The following is a 19,440-nucleotide window of genomic DNA, read 5'->3' on the forward strand; positions in this document are numbered from 1 at the left end:
GTGGGAGCCGGTACCGGACTGCGAACCCTGTACCTACCAGCCTTATGTCCGATGGCTTAACTACCATACCACTGAAGCCGGTTCGGAACAACATTTCATTTCATTTCAAATTATTTTCGTGCTTATATGCAATTAAGGTTCAAGCACACTGTCCTGGACACACACTTCAGCTATCTGGGCTGTCTGTCCAGGACACTGAGTTAGTTGTTAGTGAGAGAGAAGAGGGTTTAGTGATCTTACACCAAAACATTGAGCCCTTAAGAACTCGCTCTGGGTTGGAGCCGGTACCGGGCTGTGAATCCTGTACCACTGTGACTCTGAGGCCGGTTCGGAACCACAAGTTTTCTCATAAGTTCAACTGTCTCAAAATGTAAATTACATCACTGACAGAATTATGCCCTTTTACTAAATTCCCATGAAAACTTGACCTAGAAATAACTATCAAAAATAGATAAATCACCATTAAGCTTGAACGTGATCTGTAACTCTACACGGTAAAGCTTTACGCAAGATATTATCTTAGTATCTTGAAGAAAATCCAGAAAACTATATTAGGTAGAGATGGGACAGCCAACGGATGGGCAGAAACAAAAATGTTTAGAGATGTAGAAGACTAATATTATTATACATTGATAATAATAATAATAATAATAATAATAATAATTATTATTATTATTATTATTATTATTATCATTATTATTATCATTATTATTATTATTATTATTATTATGCCGATTTGTGGCTTGATGAGAATTTAGTCTACACGTTATAAGTTATAGATGTTAATCTAGGGCATGTTAATCAGCTTTAAACTAAATTAGTCAAAATATGTTTGTATGTCTTTGTTTATTTTGTTTTGCTTTTTACCGTTTTTGCAAAGTGACAAAATAAGATTATTGCAGTTAGATTCTTAACTGTTTGTTTAATGTGCATTTTATCTTGAGTAAATACATACTGTTTAGAGAAATTACACACCGAAAATCTGAACTTCACACAATTGAAGATATGTAGGACTTGGAAGTTGAAACGTCACAAATTGTCCCTGTGCGTCACAGATTACATCAAACACTTCTGGTGGATTAGACTGACGTGTCCATTGGTAACACGGTGTGTTGCTGTTATCAATGTAAATTTTGAATCCCTTGAGTCTCTTTTCATCTGAAAAAAACACAAAAAACCCCCCAAAACAAACGTCAACCTACATGCATAGATACCTGTATGAACTCAAATAAGGGACCGGACAGTTTATTCTATGGAAAAAACTGCGATTTAAAACATGCTCGTTTTCCATCAGGAAAAGCTTCTCGTTTAACCAATGTTTAGATCATTAAAATACATGACGATGTTTTTTGTCCTCTCATAATACAGAGGATACATTACCAACTATTAAATAAGCTCTTCTCTCTCTCCCTCTCCCTCTCTCTCTCTCTCTCTCTCTCTCTCTCTCTCTCTCTCTCTCTCTCTCTCTCTCTCTCTCTCTCTATATATATATATATATATATATATATATATATATATATATATATATAATCCATTTTATAATATGAAGCTAAGTAAACATAGATCGATCACAGGCCCGTGTAAACAATATGTGAAGTTAGAGGCATAATCAAGATAGAATGCCATTCTCCAAGAACTCTGCTTCAGTTTCATAGCATGCATGAATGGGTGTTTAACACCAACACCAGTTTCGTAGAGCTGTACATCAATAACCATTAAATTGTCGATGAGAAGTTCACCTGTATTTGTGCAAAGCATATTGGGTCTACTAAAGAACAATTCCATTAGGTTAATATGAAACGGAATGCTTGTCGTTAATGTCGACGATAAAACCTACCTTGTCAGTAACAAAACAGATCTTTCACGGCAGATCGTTTTCAACTATCTTCAACTGTTTTTCTCTACAATGTTCAAATATGTACTGTCTGGACACTAAGAACATCCCAATTCGAATCAGGATCACGTGGTTATCTCGCTCCTTTAATGTTACCCAATATTAAGTCAAATACACAAGTTTTGAAAAACCATAATGACGGAACATGGCCTATCGATAAACAATTATGAAACACGAGCCTCTATATCTGGGCAACCTGCTAACGGACAAAATTGAGTCTGACCACTAAGATGAACGTCATGTGCTAGGCTCTTCCTAAATACAAGTCCACAGCAACCAATATTCCTTAAAACAAGAATATGTACAGGATGCCAGTACTTCAACATAGTACTACTGATTACAAGCTGAACTCAGCCTTGGTTCTGTATGTTTCATTATACCACCATTTCTACAGTTGTCTTGAGGTAGTAAGACAACCTGTACCACAGGTATGACAACTGTGCTCTTGGATTCCTCTAAAACAATTTGTTTATTGGTATTTCTAACTATCATTTTACAAGGCCATATCTATACTAAAATAAGTGGGTTTGCAGTACAAATAAAATCAGGCAACACGTAGACAAACGGGTTGTTTCAGCCTAAACATGGTATTTAATTTTCGTACTGTTAGGGTTGGCAAAAACACCCTTTACCCATGCTAGATACGGCCCTGTAAGTCTTAATGGTCAATACAAATGAGTGGATGATGTGAAATGCGTGTGCACTAACTAAACCATACATACATTTTAGAATTATTGCGTCAGCTTCCTTCCCATTCCAGAACATTATGTAGCGATATATATATATATATATATATATATATCAAAAATATCCATAGCACATGATTATATATATTAAAAATCCATGCTACTGTCAAAGTTTTAGTTGATAAAACAAGTTTTGATTCATGAAGAAAAATATAATTTTTAAATCAAATGTAGCCTATTTTTCATTCAAAACCAACAAAGAATGTTTGTTCATGTTATTTTAATAATCCAATACATATTATTTATTTAAATAAAAAATATAAATGTATTAGTAATTTATAATCATTTTATACGAATCAAATATTTTATTATAATATTATTTTAAATATTCGATCGCAAATGTTTAAAACATGGGTCCAGTAGGGGGTCTGTGGTATATTACGACTTCAACATTTTTAAAACAAAAATGGGTTATTAACGTAACGGGACGATAATTATCCTTGTATTTTTTTTTAATTTTTCAAAACGCCACAAACATTTAACACAGAGACAAAGACATTTTTGTATTTTTGGACATTACAAACATGGATGATGATGAGATGAATGGTGACGCCGCAGTATTTCAATTTCGGTATGGGACTACTTGACAGGTCCGTGCTCCATGCTTTGCAGTCAGTTGAGCTATCTCGGTAGCACCCGAGCCCGGGACACACGAAACCTGCAGTGCATGCCGGGTAATCATCCCCCATGTGGGAGACACACCCATAATCGCACACGTGAAGTGGGTGAAACTCGGTGTATGTGGTCTTACCCCTACCCACTGAGCCTAGCGGTGTACTCGCTCTGGGCTAGAGCCGGTACTGGCATGAAAAATGCCCCATTGCCTCAGGTGGGATACGAACCCAGTACCTACCAGCCAGAAGCCCGATGTAACCACTACACCAGCGATGCAGGTGTATAATTATCCTTGTTTAGTTGGGGTTTTTTTTTGTTTGTTTGTTTTTTTTGTTGTTGTTGTTTTCGGGGGGTGGGGGGTGGGTGGGGTCACAGACCACCTGTTTACATTTGTTATATGTCCCAAAAACAGGGATGTGACAGAGTTACAAAACAACTTATACATGTATATATTACCATTTTGGTATACAAATCGAAATTTCCATTCAGTATTTACAATAGTTATTATCAAGAAGTTATATGTATGAATATTAATGGTACAGATAGGTGGGGGGGGGGGGGGGGGGGGGGACCAAAGTTAGCTATACAAAATGGGTTCTGTGAGATTTTCTCATATTTTATTTACTTATAAACTCGTACCAACAAAACACACACACACACACACACACACACACACACACACACGCAACACACACAAATCCCAAACAAACGAACCACCAACCCCGTACCAAAACACAACAAACGCACATAAGTATTTCATGAACAAAATTAAATTCTAATACAACTTTCGTATAAGCCTTTTTTCCACTGGTTAATTTTCGTGATAAATCGGACTGTAGCTGTACGCTGTCATGGGCAACCAGGATTTATCATGATAACAAAATTCCGAAAACTCGTCTAATATGTTGTCACTTGGACTCATGTGTGGTGTTTTCGTTAGTATATTAATTCCGCGTCTTCGATTATATTTAAACGTCGATATAAATAAGTTTTAACAAAATTACTAACTTCAGATGAAAATGATGTTTTTGTTACTATTTTGTTATTATTTCGTGTCATTGTAACTTTTAACACTTCCTTAGCGGCAATGAACGTTCATCCACCCACCCCAAGTAAGGTCCGGTCACTGATCGATCGCAGCAGTCACCAGCATGTGTCTTGTGGTCTGCTCTTCTAGTTTGTCTTCTCAAAATGGTGCAAGCAGGTTCATCAGAAATAATTAAATCACAATCTGAAGTACCTTATTTTTGTTAAGAACATACTTTTTGATAAAATTGATAAAGAAGAAAAACACATTAATTGCTTTAAAATATTGCACAATTCTGAAAAAAATATTTTGAAAATAATACTTGCCCTTTAATGAATGTATATTATTTGATGTATGTATATAAACTTTAACTGAAAATATGTTAGCAAGTTATGAACCTGTAGACCTACCACATCAATATGGTTTTTGTACAAAATTAAACAAGGCGAATTCCTCGATATAATTCAATATGAGGTTGAAACACCGTTTACAAATGTAAAGTACAATCATATTCATATAATTCCAATCTCTAAAAATCCCTTTATTATAAACCCTTGGATTGGTTAAATTCGTATCACGTGATGATAAAAACTGGCATTCATGGCACCATGAATCTCAGTTTAGCACTATTTTTGGCTATATAGCCGGAACTACTTTATGAATTATGTCAACAAAGGAATCCCCGAGGAATTTCCTTGAGATTCTATTTTTAGACATCAAACAGTAATCGTCTGCCGTCAAACTTGTAAACATCTAAAAATCTTCACATATAAATTATACCATACAAAATAGGTCGCTTCAGACATTTTTTATTAAAGGTTAAAAGTTATTGAAATTACTTACGTTACATGTTTATAGTGAATTCAAAATCCCACAGCTAAAAATATATTTTGTCGATCCAAAAAAAGTGTATAATTCCAATGGAATTTGGTCTTTTACAAAAGCGATTTCAAAAACAAAATTCAGTCAGTTCATGCCAACCATTAGGCTTAGCAGTAACGCGCATTCAACGGCATTGTAGTATGACGTACACGGTACACAACACATAGCCACTGCGATCCAATCTTTAAACGACTCGGGTTTTGAAACTAGGCATATCATGTACATGTCGGGACAGGGGAACGAAGCTTCAATTCGAAGCTACAACAGAGAATGTTCCACTTTCCAAAAACGAAACATCGGCATGGCACTGTCAAATGTCACGAATACTTGTGTCGCACCACTTGAAGTCACACATGCCAAAACCATCCTGTGTTGCCACTTCCACAATTACAAGGCCAGTAAACACAGAAACTCGCGACACACCTGTTTCATCCAATTCCGGAAACATTGAAACCACTTTCTCCATGTCAAATCTATCAACACATGGAATTTTCACGCACTCAAATATTTTATAACTGTAATTTCAACGTCGTAATTGGTAAATCTGGACAGTAATCAAAACATGGCGCCCATCCACAGTTCGTAGTTAAATATTCATACACCAACCGCTTCACATATAAATTATACCATACAAAATAGATCGCTTCAGACATTTTTATTACAGGTTAAAAGTTATTAAAATTACTTACGTTATATGTTTCTAGTGAATTCAAAATGTTTCTACTTGGTATTGATATTTAATGCAAAAAATTAATATGAATTGTATTAATGATTGTAACATTGTCATTCTCTCATTCGGCTATTGACGGAAAAAGCCGAAACTACCATAGGCATTCCGCTAATGTTGAGTATGAATTTCGTGTTAATAAAATAATAAATAGTTGGAAAATAGAGTTCACTTTTTATTTTAAAGAGGTTTACATCAATGACATGGTTATGTGTTTGGAATTATAAGAATTGAACGTGAATATTTTTGAGTTTCATGCTAGTATGAAACGCAAAACCGCTTTACACACTTTAGTATGAATGGCTTCGCGCTAACGCCAAGATTGCTGGATATAAATTTTCAAACCAAACTATATTATTAAAGTCTGGAATTATCGATAAAAGAAAGTTCTTCCATTAATAATATGTTGTTACATCCAGAATCTTTATCATCCATATACGTTTAAAGGTTTTTATATACGCACCTATATCTACTATACCGAGACCACCTTCGCTAACAGGGCGACACGGTAATGTTCTTTTAATTCTACCAGGTTTATTAATCCAGAGAAATTTAAAGAGAATATATTTTAACTTTTTTTAAAGAAAGTCTCCAGGAGGACTTGGAAGAGTCATGCAAAAGTAATTAAGTTTAGAAATAAGTAAAGACTTAATAATTGCAAGAGGTGTAATACTACGTTTCATCCATCTATTAACAAATTGTTTGATTTCGAACAGTTTATTTTTTAAATTAATTTTACACATTTTATCATTATTTACTGCGAACGTTATTCCAAGAACCTTGATTTTTTTTTTTAGTTACATTCTAGTTTTAACTTTTGTAAATATGTCTTTACTATTTTTCTTAGCTTCGATTCAAATGGCTTGAGATTTGTCAAAGGTAGTATTTAATTCAGACATATCAGCAACTTCATTCAATACTGTAACTGTAGTTTCAGATTATAATTTGTTACTCCCATCAAGAAGGAACTATAGTAGCATGTATATATTGTGTCATAAGGAGATGTCCGTTATGTATGGAAAGATCTCTTATATTTGGATTAGTTTTAACCATTAGAGCTAAAGTGTCTGAACATTGAAAACATATAGGGAGAAATGAGGTCATCTTGTATAGAGCATCTATTAATTTCAAAGAATGGAGATAAGTACCATTAATTATTAAGCAAGATTTAATATTTTTATCATATATTTGAACCCATCTTTTAGTGTCATTGCCAAAAACCAGAAAAACATAAAACAAAGAGTATTATCAGTGAAAGACTACCGAAACTCTACCAAAAATAACATCCCAGAAGTACTTGACGTTTCAGCACTCATTATAGTATCGTATAATAAACGAATAGTGTCACTAGTTTATCGGTTTGCCATAAAACCACCTTGGTCTTCATTAATAAGTTTGTTATGATCTTTTTTCAGTCGTTGAGCAATTACCGATGACAAACGTTTCAAGGAGGAAGACATACCCGGTTGACCCATACGTTTGTTCTCATCCCAACCAATGCCATACGACGTTTACTAATTTATAGACAATGCATGGGATAAACACAAATTCGTATGCGCCAACCACAAATATTTAATTAAATATCGTTATGCTTGTTTCTGGTAACATGCATGCATCACATTAAAACTGTATTTAAAAAACACACAGACCCGACTGTGATCTCTAGCGCAATTAATACATGAACAATACTACATAAGTGTACGCTAGATACATTTTGTTTTGCAAAGTGATGTTTGAAAGCATATCTAACGAGCGAAATGGGAGTTGAATACGTTTTAAACAACGACTTTTAAGACAAATGTTATCTAACGGACACACATGCAGTATTATGTTTCTTATATATCCTCATAAAAAAAGACCTTTAAAAAGATTAGAACTTATTTTTGAATAAAATGTATTTAAAGCGAAAGCACTTTTAGTTCACTTATGTGTCACAAAGCAATTAGTTAATGTATGCGCCACAAAGCAATTAATGCCGTTCATGCTTATTTCGCTGGATGTATGGGTGTGGTTACCGTAGTGATCACCTAGGAGTAGTCAACCGCATATTTTTAAATCGATAGCTCATGCATTAATGTAGTGCGAGATAATAACCAGTGCATGCTGTGTTCACCAATGTGTAATACATGTTCGTTGCGGTATTGTATAATTTCATGGAAAAACAATGTTTACACAACAAAAACGGAACTATTTCTTAGATTGCACATCAATAGTCTACAGACAATAACAAACTTACTTCCCTTCGTGTTGAATATGTTTATCTTGTGAAGTTGATACTGTTTTCCCAAATCAACTCTCCACTGTATAGGCGTAGGGGATACGTCCGAGCACACGTGCATTTGTGTTTATATCGAACGTTTCCAAATAGTGTCGTAGTGTCACCATCCACAGCTAGAGAGGCGTCAGCTTCATAATACCTGCACTCTGGTGATTGAGTAGTCGGCCTGTGTAAAGCGACGTTTTCTAAAATGATTCAAAAACCAAATTTAAATGTACTCATTATTTGTGACATTAAAACCAACGTCATTGTTTGACATTCTACTTCTATCTGACTTCACCAATGTGGCTATTTAGGAAGCATATGTGTGGGTGCCTGCGCGTGTGTGTGTTTGTGATTGATTGATTAATGTGTGTAATTTTCTATGTGTGTGCGTGTGTTTTGTTTGTTTTGGGTTTTTTTGGTTTTATTTATTTATTTATTTATTAATTATTATTATTATTATTATTATTATTATTTTGGTGGGGACGGGGTTGCTAAAATAGTTAGCATTCTAAATGTTCTCATCTCCAAGCAATTTTGAGACGCGCAATGAACTGCCGACAGAACGGATTCGGATGGATTTATTTAGCAACACTCAAATACATTACAGCATGTAACAATAAGCCCACGTAAACACAAAGTTAACATATATGACAAGAATACGCAACAACACAGACTATCTATAGTTAACAATAAACACCGGGTACTTAAACAAAACCATAATGTGCGACATAAATTTACATAAATCTTAAATTCGACGCAGGCAGTTTAATTGTACAGTATCTATTTTGGTACGATAATCTCGTCAAATCGGTTTTGAAGTAAAATTTCGTTTCGAATAATGTATAAAATTGGCCTCGTAAAAAGTATTATAATATCTGAAAAACTACTGTTGTATGAATTTATCTGAGCGATTTGTTTTAATTCCTGTTCATAGGATTTCAAATCGACGTTTTGCGTATGGTAGATGAACCCCATTCTCGTGTGATCGAAACTACTTTTTTAATGAATTTCAGCCACCTGCATGTCGTAACACTCTATTCTGAAACTCGAGACATACTTTATGTTCCTGACTGAATGTACAAGGCAAGCGGCATGCAGGATGGATCTTATGATTTAAACACTCTGCATTATTCATTATATTTCGAGTCACTTTCCCCATCTGATCTAACAATTCCAGATATTCGAAGACTTGAAAATAATATTCGAACATTTAGAATACCAAATTATCGAACGAATATTCGTACCGAAGATTAGTTTATTATAAAGCAAGTTATATTCAAAACATAATTATGCGGCAATATTAGTGGCCATTTTGAATTTCCTATGATATAATATTAGACCAATCTAGTAAATGTTTAAACTGAATTCATTGACCCCTCACCCCCGAAAAAATCCCCAAAAAACCTAACCTATGATTGGACACCCGAACTATCATCATGGGTTTAATATGGTGGACGTTATAACCGGAGACATTAAATAACGGCCATCGTGGGCGCCATCTTTAATTTGTTAAAACCCTGAAAGATGACCGCGATTCATCAGTAAGATTCTCAAATGGAACACCTTCGGCTACAAAAATCCATAGAAACAAAAATATATATACACATGCACATAATGTCCAGGTTCATTCATAAAATCAAATTTGGCTGCTGGACTGTTGCAATGCAGTAGTCACATCATCTTGTATCATTAACTCACCCTTCTGGCAATACGGTCCGTAGAATCCTTCTACACATGACCGACATCTGTATTCGTTGATGTTGTTCTGGCCACACCACTCAGCACAGTGGCATGTGTATTGTCCTAACAAATAGAAAAGGAAACATTAGTATGTTATGGTGGAATTGTACACAGAGAAATACACTGAACTGCTTGTTTAAGTTGCTATATAGTGTTGATTATTTAAGTTTTTTGGCACAAATTAATTAGTTATACATGATAGATAAAAGTGTAAATGGATTTTCAGATCGTTGCTTAGTGAAGCGTGACACTGATTGCACGAAATTATGTTACTTAACAAACGGCCCATATAAAAGAATCGTGCACAAAAAAGGTATTATAATAATATTGTTTGTAGGGGTTTCGTCAGAGGCATATAGTCATATAGTCATACTCGTGGAGTAAATCTTCAAATTCGGGCCAAAATGATAAAGGTTTTGTAGCAACAGGCGTACGGGATTGTATGCCCCTCCAAAATATGTATTTTCCCCGAGGCGCAGCCGAAGGAAATACAGATTTTGGAGGGGCATACAATCCCGTACGCCCTGTCAAAAAACCGCGTAACTAATTTATTACCTTTTAGATCTGTTTTTATAATTAAACTATAATTGCACTTGCAGTCAAACTTTTAAATAAAGTACACACATTTTGAGTTTGAGTTTAAGGCAAGACTATGCTTTGTTTTTTGTTTTTTGTTTTTTTTAGCCAACGCACCTTTAATTATATGTAGACTGTTATCCTAAACGTTCTTGTCAGTGTAATTTTTAATAACATCACATAAATCAGACTTCTAAAATCAGCTCATTAATTAAAATGATACAGAAATGGCGTTGTTTTAATTATCTATTTTCAAACTGCAATATCTTCGCTTCTAGGTGACCTAGAACCATAAATTAAGTACCAAACTGTAGCTTGTTGTTGTAAGAATAACATTAGAAAAATCCCCATTATTATTTAAAACAAGCATTTGATTGGCTTTTATTTCACCAGGCTATGGCATTCAGAACAAATCATGCAATCACAGCGCTCGTTTCGAATGCACTAGGCTAGCCACAAATAACATGGCTTCACTTGTTAGAATTGCCGAAACATACCAAACTACAGATTGTGGTGAATATTGACAAAATAGAATCCCCTTCTCTTTCCTTTTGTGGCCCATTCATCAATATTAGAACAATTTAGTAGCTTTAGATACACAATGTCCAGTAAAAAAAGGAAAGACCGACCTAAAAAGCATAAATTCTTTGGAAATAGATACACCCGATTTTTGTCTAGCAATGTTGAAAATTATAATGACGCTGGTATTGATGTTCCAGTGGAAGCTGAAATTACTGAGAAAAGTGCATCAAGATCAAAGCTTGGTACTCCTTCAAATACTACTGAGACTAATACAGATAATATTGAAGGATATAGATTTATAGATGCTGAACTTTTGATTTCATTTTTGTGCAAGTTTCCATGCAAAAAATGCTTTGAAAAAGGTGGACTTAAAGTTTCGGAATATCGTGTTGGACTAGCTTCTAAATTCACCGTAGCATGTAATAGATGCCCTGGTCCCAAGTCATTCAAGACCATGTTTTATAGTTCAACAAAAGTCAATTCTGAATGTGGTGGACAAGGACGTTGTTTTGATATAAACAAACGCTTACATATAGCAATGTTTGCCATTGGTCGAAATTATGCACAAGCTAAACGGTTAACAGCAAACTTGAATATGGCTCCACCTCAGTCCCTGTCATGTTGGCAGAAACACGCAAAAAGTTTACATTTTGCTACAAGAAAGGTTGCAGAATCTAGTATGCAAAAAGCTGCAGATGAGATTCGAGTAGGCAGCATGTCTAATGTGACAGTTTCTTGTGTTGGTTCGTGGCAGCGTAGAGGTTTTTCGTCTAAGAATGGTGTTGCTACAGTATTGAGTGTAACTGGTTGCGGGAAATCATCAAAAGTCATTGACACAGAGACCTTATCAAACTACTGTTCAGCATGTCACATTATGAAAAACAAACTCTCTGACCCAGAATTTCAAATTTGGACAAAAACACATGAATGTGAAAAAAATCACACTGGATCAGCTGGTGCTATGGAGCCTTCTGGTATGGTTTCAATCTTCCGCCGTTCGAGAACCACCCGCAAACTTGCATATTCGGGATATCTTGGAGATGGTGATAGCAAGTCCTACAGTGCAGAGACAAACGCTGACCCGCCCATCTATTCCAAGCCATGTGTGGCTATAAAGAAGTTGGAATGCTGTGGCCACGTCCAGAAACGAATATACCGCAGATTGACTGACAAAGTGTCGGAATATAAACACAAAACATTTGTGGAGAATGGTAAAACATTCAAAGGGATTGGTGGCGCTGGCCGTTTAACTCAGAAGGCAATTCTTAGGATACAAGGCCATTATGGAGCAGCCATTCGTGGTAATCCAGGCAACGTGAAAGCTATGCAAAAGGCAATCTGGGCCATCTGGAAGCATCGTTCAAGAGATCACACTGATTGTGGAGACTGGTGCCCGTCAAATTCTGGGAAGGGTGGTGATGCGAACAAAAATGCTCTTCCAGAATTTGTTTGCGAAGCAATAAAACCTGTGTTTCAAATCTTATCCAGTGAAGACCTCCTACAGAAATGTGCCCACGGTGGAACACACAACACAATGAATCATTCCACAATTTGATCTGGGAACGCTCTCCTAAAGTCACCTTTGTTGGGCGCCGCCGCCTAGAAAAGGCCGTTGCTGATGCAACTATTGTGTATAATGATGGTGAAAGTGCTAGAGTGGCAATATGTGAAACAATGGGACTTAAGCATGGGTCACATTTAACTAGTGGATTTTTAAGAATTGACAAGAAGCGAGTGGACAATGCCTATGTGTCGGGCAAATCAGCTGTAATAAAAGCTCGTCGTGCACGGTCAAATGTATATGCAGCCCAAAAAGATGACAGTTCATATGGAGCAGGGAGATTCTGAACGTTTGACATCTTATATGATATCTTTGTACCCCAAAAAAGACAAAACCATCACATATAGACCAAAAAAATACATTTGTCAAAAAACCTCAAAGTTTAAAGATGATTTTCTCATTAAGACTTTTTCCACATTTATCGCTTACTCTTGGCGTGATATTTTGAAAACTATTTAAGGTATTGCTATGAAATTTTTCGTAGTTATTTGTTAAATACTACTTACAAAACTGAACTAGACTGAGTAAGTTTAAGACAATAATAATATTGTTACAAAGTATTATGTAACTGATCATCATCTGATATTTAGGCTCATTCATGAACATTTTCTCCTAATTTGTTTTCTGGCAATGTTTGGACTGTGATTCTAGTTCAGTGTAGTCAGGACACCTAAACGAAGCCACATACAAGTTTTCAGCAATATTGAACTATCCGTTATGGAGATATCATGTCATAATGTTGGCTGATGGGACTGAATGGGCGGCCATCTTGTTTTTCTAATTAGCATAAAATATGCAAATATTTTTACAGAAAGTTATTAAAATTCTGAACTCCAACCCCATTACTTTGTTGTTTCAAAATCTGAAAGTTCTATGTTAATCCATTTAGTAGATTCTGATAAGTGAATGGAGCCTTCTTTTTCACTGTATTTTTTATGCCTGTATGCATAGTACTGCCTTAATAACATAACATAACATCAAATTCCTCAAAATTTATTGAAGTTTTTGTTTTTGTTAACAAATAACTATGCAAGGTTTTTTGTTAGTTGTTTCGGTATTAAGAGCGTCAACAACTGAACAAGGATTTCGGGTGGTTTCACCCTGAAATAAGATTTAATTGTATCTAACTGAAACGAATATATGGTAGTAATCTATGTCTTAGAATATCTTAAACCCGTTGTTTAAAAAAACAAATTTCTTATACTTTTATTATACTCATTAGCCTTTTTGTTTTCTTTAGTTTTTAAATATTATTGGTATACAAACATTTCTAGAATAAATCATCACAATTTACCTGAACATTTATAATATCGTGTCACGGGGATTCTATAATACCCGTAACTGAATAAAACACGATTATCAAAATATCTCTCCTAACTGTATATCTATTAGATCTCTCTGTAACAGGCGGTTAAACCCTAGTATGGCTCGTCTAGGTATGATCAGAGATACGATCTTATATAAAGTATATATTATTATAGCACGTTTAGCTCACTAGAAACACAACAAAACACAATACACTTTGGAATCTGTATTATCCTACGCTGACAAATGTACAGCCGTAGTAGTTAATTAATAACAGCAATAATAACAACCCAGAACTGATCACTTAATTAGTTAATCTCTAGGTGTCTAGTTACACAATATGCGAATCACTTCACCGTTACACCACACCCACACGTGTGATAATTGAGAAACGCTTCTTGGGGAACTTAATTACTAAAGGAATTACAGCTCTATTCCTAACGGGTTAATTTTTAATTAACCCTTAACTACTCTTTCAGTAATCTTGTAACACAGAATTAATACTTATCACAATAAAGACAATAACCTACAGTGTACCTAGGTCCGCTAGGATGACTGGCTAAGCTTTATATTACCAAATACTCGTATAATGTTAGAACAAAAAGTCTACGATTTACTTCGTCAGATGACCGAAGACACTGTCTAAAGAATATTGGTATAATACAGTATTAAAATATTTAAAGTCACATCAATCACATCAAGGTTATACACAGAGCAGAAAATATATTTACCAAAGTCCAAACGGACTAACGTTCCCTCGGTGCCTTCCTATTCGTTCTCCTCGATATCTCTAAAACTCTAGCTATTTATTATAAATCAGGATTTTGCCTGGGGGTACAAGGCGGTACCCCACGTATCATCTCATATTCTACATCTACTAGAGTTCGTATATTTCTCTCTGATCGTCAGTCTGGCTGTCGCCAACCGCGAGCAATCTGGCCATAAACAGCACTACCGGAGATATTACGTAACTACTAGCCACATGGCCTCCGCACCTGGCTGAGGGTGTGTATTAGGCGTACCGATCGAGGACGGTCGCGCAGAAGTCTTACGTAACAAGTTGCCCATCTGGGCTACGGGCAATAAACTGCACACGGCCCTCTAACACAATTAAAATCGCCACAGGCGAAACAAATTTAGGAGCATGTTCCGTGACATATCGCTCATTTTGTGTATTTTAATTTCGATCCCCGTTAATCACTCCTTACATATTTTGTAAGTGAAATTACATTTATTTTAATGACATTTCTGCAATTCCTACAAATATATATTATATTTTAGCTTTTGACATTTGGTCATTTCGCATTTGAATATTTACAAGACATTGTAGTCATTCCATTTAGAGGCCCACAGTATCTTTAAAATCCATTTTAAAAAGTGGCATCCACCCAAGGAGTGTTCCACTGTGCTGCCACAAAACTTTTATCATGGATGACATATTGTACTAATATATGCCACCAATAGTGTTTTCTGGGGCACTTTATAAATTTCACCGTCTATCAAGGGCTGGTTAACATTTGTTCGCGCCTATTATTAAACTGGAAAATGAGAACTGAAACAAACTGTTCAAAAATGTAATATACAGAGTCAAATAAAAAACTTCACAGATCGTTTCATCTTGGCTAATTAGCAATGACATATGAACGTGTTAAATAAGGAATTTGTTTTATTGTATGATGTCCAGAGAAAGAATAGGAGTAAATTTTGAGTCAAAAAGCTGTTCAATGCGCCCACAGCATTTGTCAAAACCACAAACAGTCAAAATGGTAATTGACAAGCAGGGTCGTCAAATGAAATCACAGGTTCAGTAGCATGTATGCCCTCCATGTGTACCCACAACTGCAAGGCAACGCCTCCTCGTTGACTGCCTGATGCGTGTAAAGACTGCATTAAGGATACGGCGCCACTTTTCCACTAATGAGGTACCACGTTCCTGCAGAGTCTGTGGAGGGTTCATGAGAGTACACAGGCGTCTTTCCAGCACATCCCAGACGTGTTCGGTGGGATTCAGGTCGGGCGACCTTGAATACCATGACATTGATGTCCCCGTTCCTCAGGTAATCGCTTGTCAAGATGGCCGTGTGGGGCCTGGCGTAAAGATCAGGCCTGGATCATGAGCTGCCATGAAGGGCACAAGTTCATGGGCCAGCACTCGGTCGCGATATGCAGCAGCGTTGAGGTTGCCACGGATGACAAGAAGTTGAGAACGTCTATTTCCACAGAAAGCATCCCAAACCAAACTTCCGCCTCCGAATCTGTCACTTCACTGACACAACACAGAACATGACGTTCACCGCGTCGTTTACAAACCATCTGCCTGCCATTGGCAAATCGCAAGTGGCGTTGTGCCCACAGTTGACGTTGACGTCGATGAAATTGGGTCAAAATGGCTCCAACATATGGGCGCAGAGCGTGGAGGTGAGCAGTTTGCAGCCGATTTCGGATCGTTTGCGCGGACACCCGACGTCTGAAAAGTTCATTACTGGTTGCTGTAAGGGTTCATGAAAGGGTTGCGGAGGTGATGTAACACAATCTGCCTATGACGTGATACGTGGTCTACCCGGTCGGAGGCGATCAGCTGTGGAGCCCGTTTGTTGTACTCGTGTCCGCAGATCATAAATTGCCCGTCGACTGCAATCGAACGCTCTTACAACGTTAGCTACTGAAGTTCCGGCGTGCAAGATGCCGACGGCACGTTCACGCTGCATATTTGTGAGTCGTGGCATCGAAACAGGTTTTAACAAATATGGTTTTAATGTGGGTTTTTTCGTTGTGTCAGACTACTGTGAGCAAGTAACGATGAAAACGCGTGTGCTATTGTAGTCACGTGACCAGTGGCACGTGCCAAACCACTGTTGCCTGAATGGTGCTGTGCATGTGCTACGGATCGGGTCACGTGGGCTGTGATGGGCTTCACATGGAGTGTAGACATTGCCATTACAATATTTATTCCTGAAAAATACCTGGTTTCAACACTCATTGACTTTATTCAAATTTCAGATTGTGAAGTTTTTAATTTGACTCAGTATTACTTCAATTACATAAACATAAAAAAGAAACATTGTTCCATATCCAAATAATGTCACCACTTTGCAAAGGGGCCGTTCAACAATTAAGTAAAATCAGGGGTGGGGGTGGGAGGGGGCTAGTATCGGTTCCGTACGAAACGTTAATCACGAGCGTTTGTTCAGTCGGACTGTCTTTGTCTTTGCATGAGCTTTACTTCGTTCGTCGCAGTCAACTACATCGGCATAATGACCTGCATACGCATATTGATATTGTCATAGTGGAACATTTACAACTATATTCAAATGTACTTCATACTTTATTAGCGTGCATATACGATTCAATTACTTGTTATGGTGTCACCTGTCGATTATGCAATAATTTAGACTTGAATTACTTAGTGGCTAGTAATCGGACCAATCAGTGTGAAACTAAATCACAGCAATCCAGACACTACAGATTTTTAATCGATGGCTCCATGTAAGACCAAATGATATCTAACGGCCACTCATGTAGTATTCTCTATTTCTCCCATACCTAGCCATGCAAGACAGGCGTATTCCATGACGTCAGCCCATGCGGAATAAATCGGTCTTGCATGACCACGTGACTTCTATCGTTTGAGCTGATATTAACATTGGGTGACGTCACGTAAACGGGAAAATAATTTCAATGGTTATGATTATTTTATTGTAAGATAAAACAAGTAGGTTTTTCACGTTTTCCCAAAATGCTTGTTTTTTTTTATCTACTGGATGGGGGAGAAACATAATCCTCCATTATGTATCCATGTGGGACAGGGCTATTCCACCCTCGGGTATATAATATGATATCAGAGATTCGGCAAGCCTCGTCCCTGACAACAAATTATGTATCTTCGGGTGGAATAGCCCTGTCCCACCTGGACACATATGAAGGATTATTTTAATATTAACTAAAACAAATAAATCATTTTGTTTAGAATACCAATGTTTGTTTATTTAATGTGTTTCTGGTAATTTTTTAGGAGCCAGATGTAAGTGTGATCATCCCATCTTCCATTTAGCTCAGGCCGAGCTTGTGATTCTGTTTTATTTTAATTTTATAAATCTACTGGGGTACTAATTTTCCACACATTATCTCCAACCCTCCACTCATCCAATACTGTCTGTTTCCGGCAGCTCATATTATTTCTTAGCAGGCCATTTATTTTACTTCCTGATTCGAGTCCTACTATGTACAGTCTGCCAATAACACTCTGAATGCAGCCAATACTCTGCGCCCCGTTTCCCTTTGATTTTTTTTTTTTTTTAAAGATGTCTGAAAACCCCCCAGAATACTACATCTGTATGTTTGAGATGATATTAATTTCGTTCAAAAACTCATAAGATAAATGGTATCAAACGGCCATTCATATGTTTGTCTATTTGTCCAATGTACAAATCTGTAACATATATCCATATTCAAAGCAACACAATACAATGTAAATAAATTGTTTTTTTTGTTTTTTTTAAAAAGGTTATATTTGGCGACAATAAATTTAAATTGCTATAAACTCAAATGAGTCCCTTTATCGTATACGGCGATACGTATATCCCACCTGTCAACTTAGTTTAGATTAACAAGCACTAAGTCTTAAAGGAAGGGACAATTAAGGCATGTGGCCTGATATGCATATTCAACGATATATAATGCACATTATTGCTTAATATCAACAAGTATAATCGTATAGTTAATTAATAAAACGGTTAAATGTGACGGCTATTATATTTTACGGGCGCAGCCATTTTGTACGATCTCAGTGAGTACGCCCTCTGGCGAGCTGGTGGTTATGTAATACTTAACGCGTAACATCAGGAATGAGCCTTAGAACTAGTGAAACACAATCTACCTGTTTTTTGCGGGATGATAAATAGTCATACATTGCAATGTTCTGTAATACTACACATCCCAGTAAGCCAGCAATAAGTATATCCAGCACTATATATATTATTTTTAAGTATAAAATACAATACCATTGTCAAAGTGGCTACACAACAAGTCGAAATAATTAAGAATGTTTTGTCCATGCATTAACCTACGTGGTGAAATGATACACGGAGTGTTTTCTTAGTTAATTGGTATATGCTGTTAGTTGCTTCTACCTGTGATTCCTGATCGGCAGGTGTGTATTTAATTATTTACTACCGGCGATAACTACCTTGAGAAAAATATAAACACATTTGATACAAATATATATACATATATACATATACATATATATATATATATATATATATATATATATATATATATATTATTCAGGGCACCGTTCCACGAAACGATCTTAGCCCTAAGTTTACCTTAAGCGCATAGCTACCCTATGCACTTAAGTTGATCTTAGGGCTAAGATCGCTTCGTGAAACGGGGGCCCTGGGAACTATTTTCTCGCGCTTCTACAACCCGATTACAAAAATATCCGACCACAATGAACGAGAAACCTTTCCATATTTGCACAGCGGGCACTTTGAAGATGAATGAGTCGTTCGTCAAACCAGGAAGTTAAATGGCTGGCCAGGTAGAGCGGGTCGTTGTTGCGGAGAAATTTGTATCTGGGA

At 36.4% G+C, this 19,440-nt stretch overlaps 1 protein-coding gene across 3 annotated transcripts in view; it reads right to left on the reverse strand.

Annotated features, from left to right (window-relative positions):
- LOC121369886 (multiple epidermal growth factor-like domains protein 10) overlaps positions 1-19,440 on the reverse strand; it is a 45,320-nt gene that overhangs the window by 19,626 nt on the left and 6,254 nt on the right. For 2 of the 3 annotated variants that reach the window (XM_041494967.1, XM_041494974.1), the window contains exons 2-4: positions 9,853-9,957; positions 8,128-8,354; positions 976-1,158 (exon numbers count right to left, since the gene is read on the reverse strand). In XM_041494967.1, coding sequence (XP_041350901.1) covers positions 976-1,158; positions 8,128-8,230 — 286 coding nt within the window. In that variant the 5' untranslated portion in view covers positions 8,231-8,354; positions 9,853-9,957. The remainder of the gene's footprint in view (positions 1-975; positions 1,159-8,127; positions 8,355-9,852; positions 9,958-19,440) is intronic. The other variant, XM_041494980.1, reaches the window with a different exon arrangement.

The sequence above is a fragment of the Gigantopelta aegis genome, chromosome 1 (assembly GCF_016097555.1).
Source record: "Gigantopelta aegis isolate Gae_Host chromosome 1, Gae_host_genome, whole genome shotgun sequence".
Taxonomy (NCBI): domain Eukaryota; kingdom Metazoa; phylum Mollusca; class Gastropoda; order Neomphalida; family Peltospiridae; genus Gigantopelta; species Gigantopelta aegis.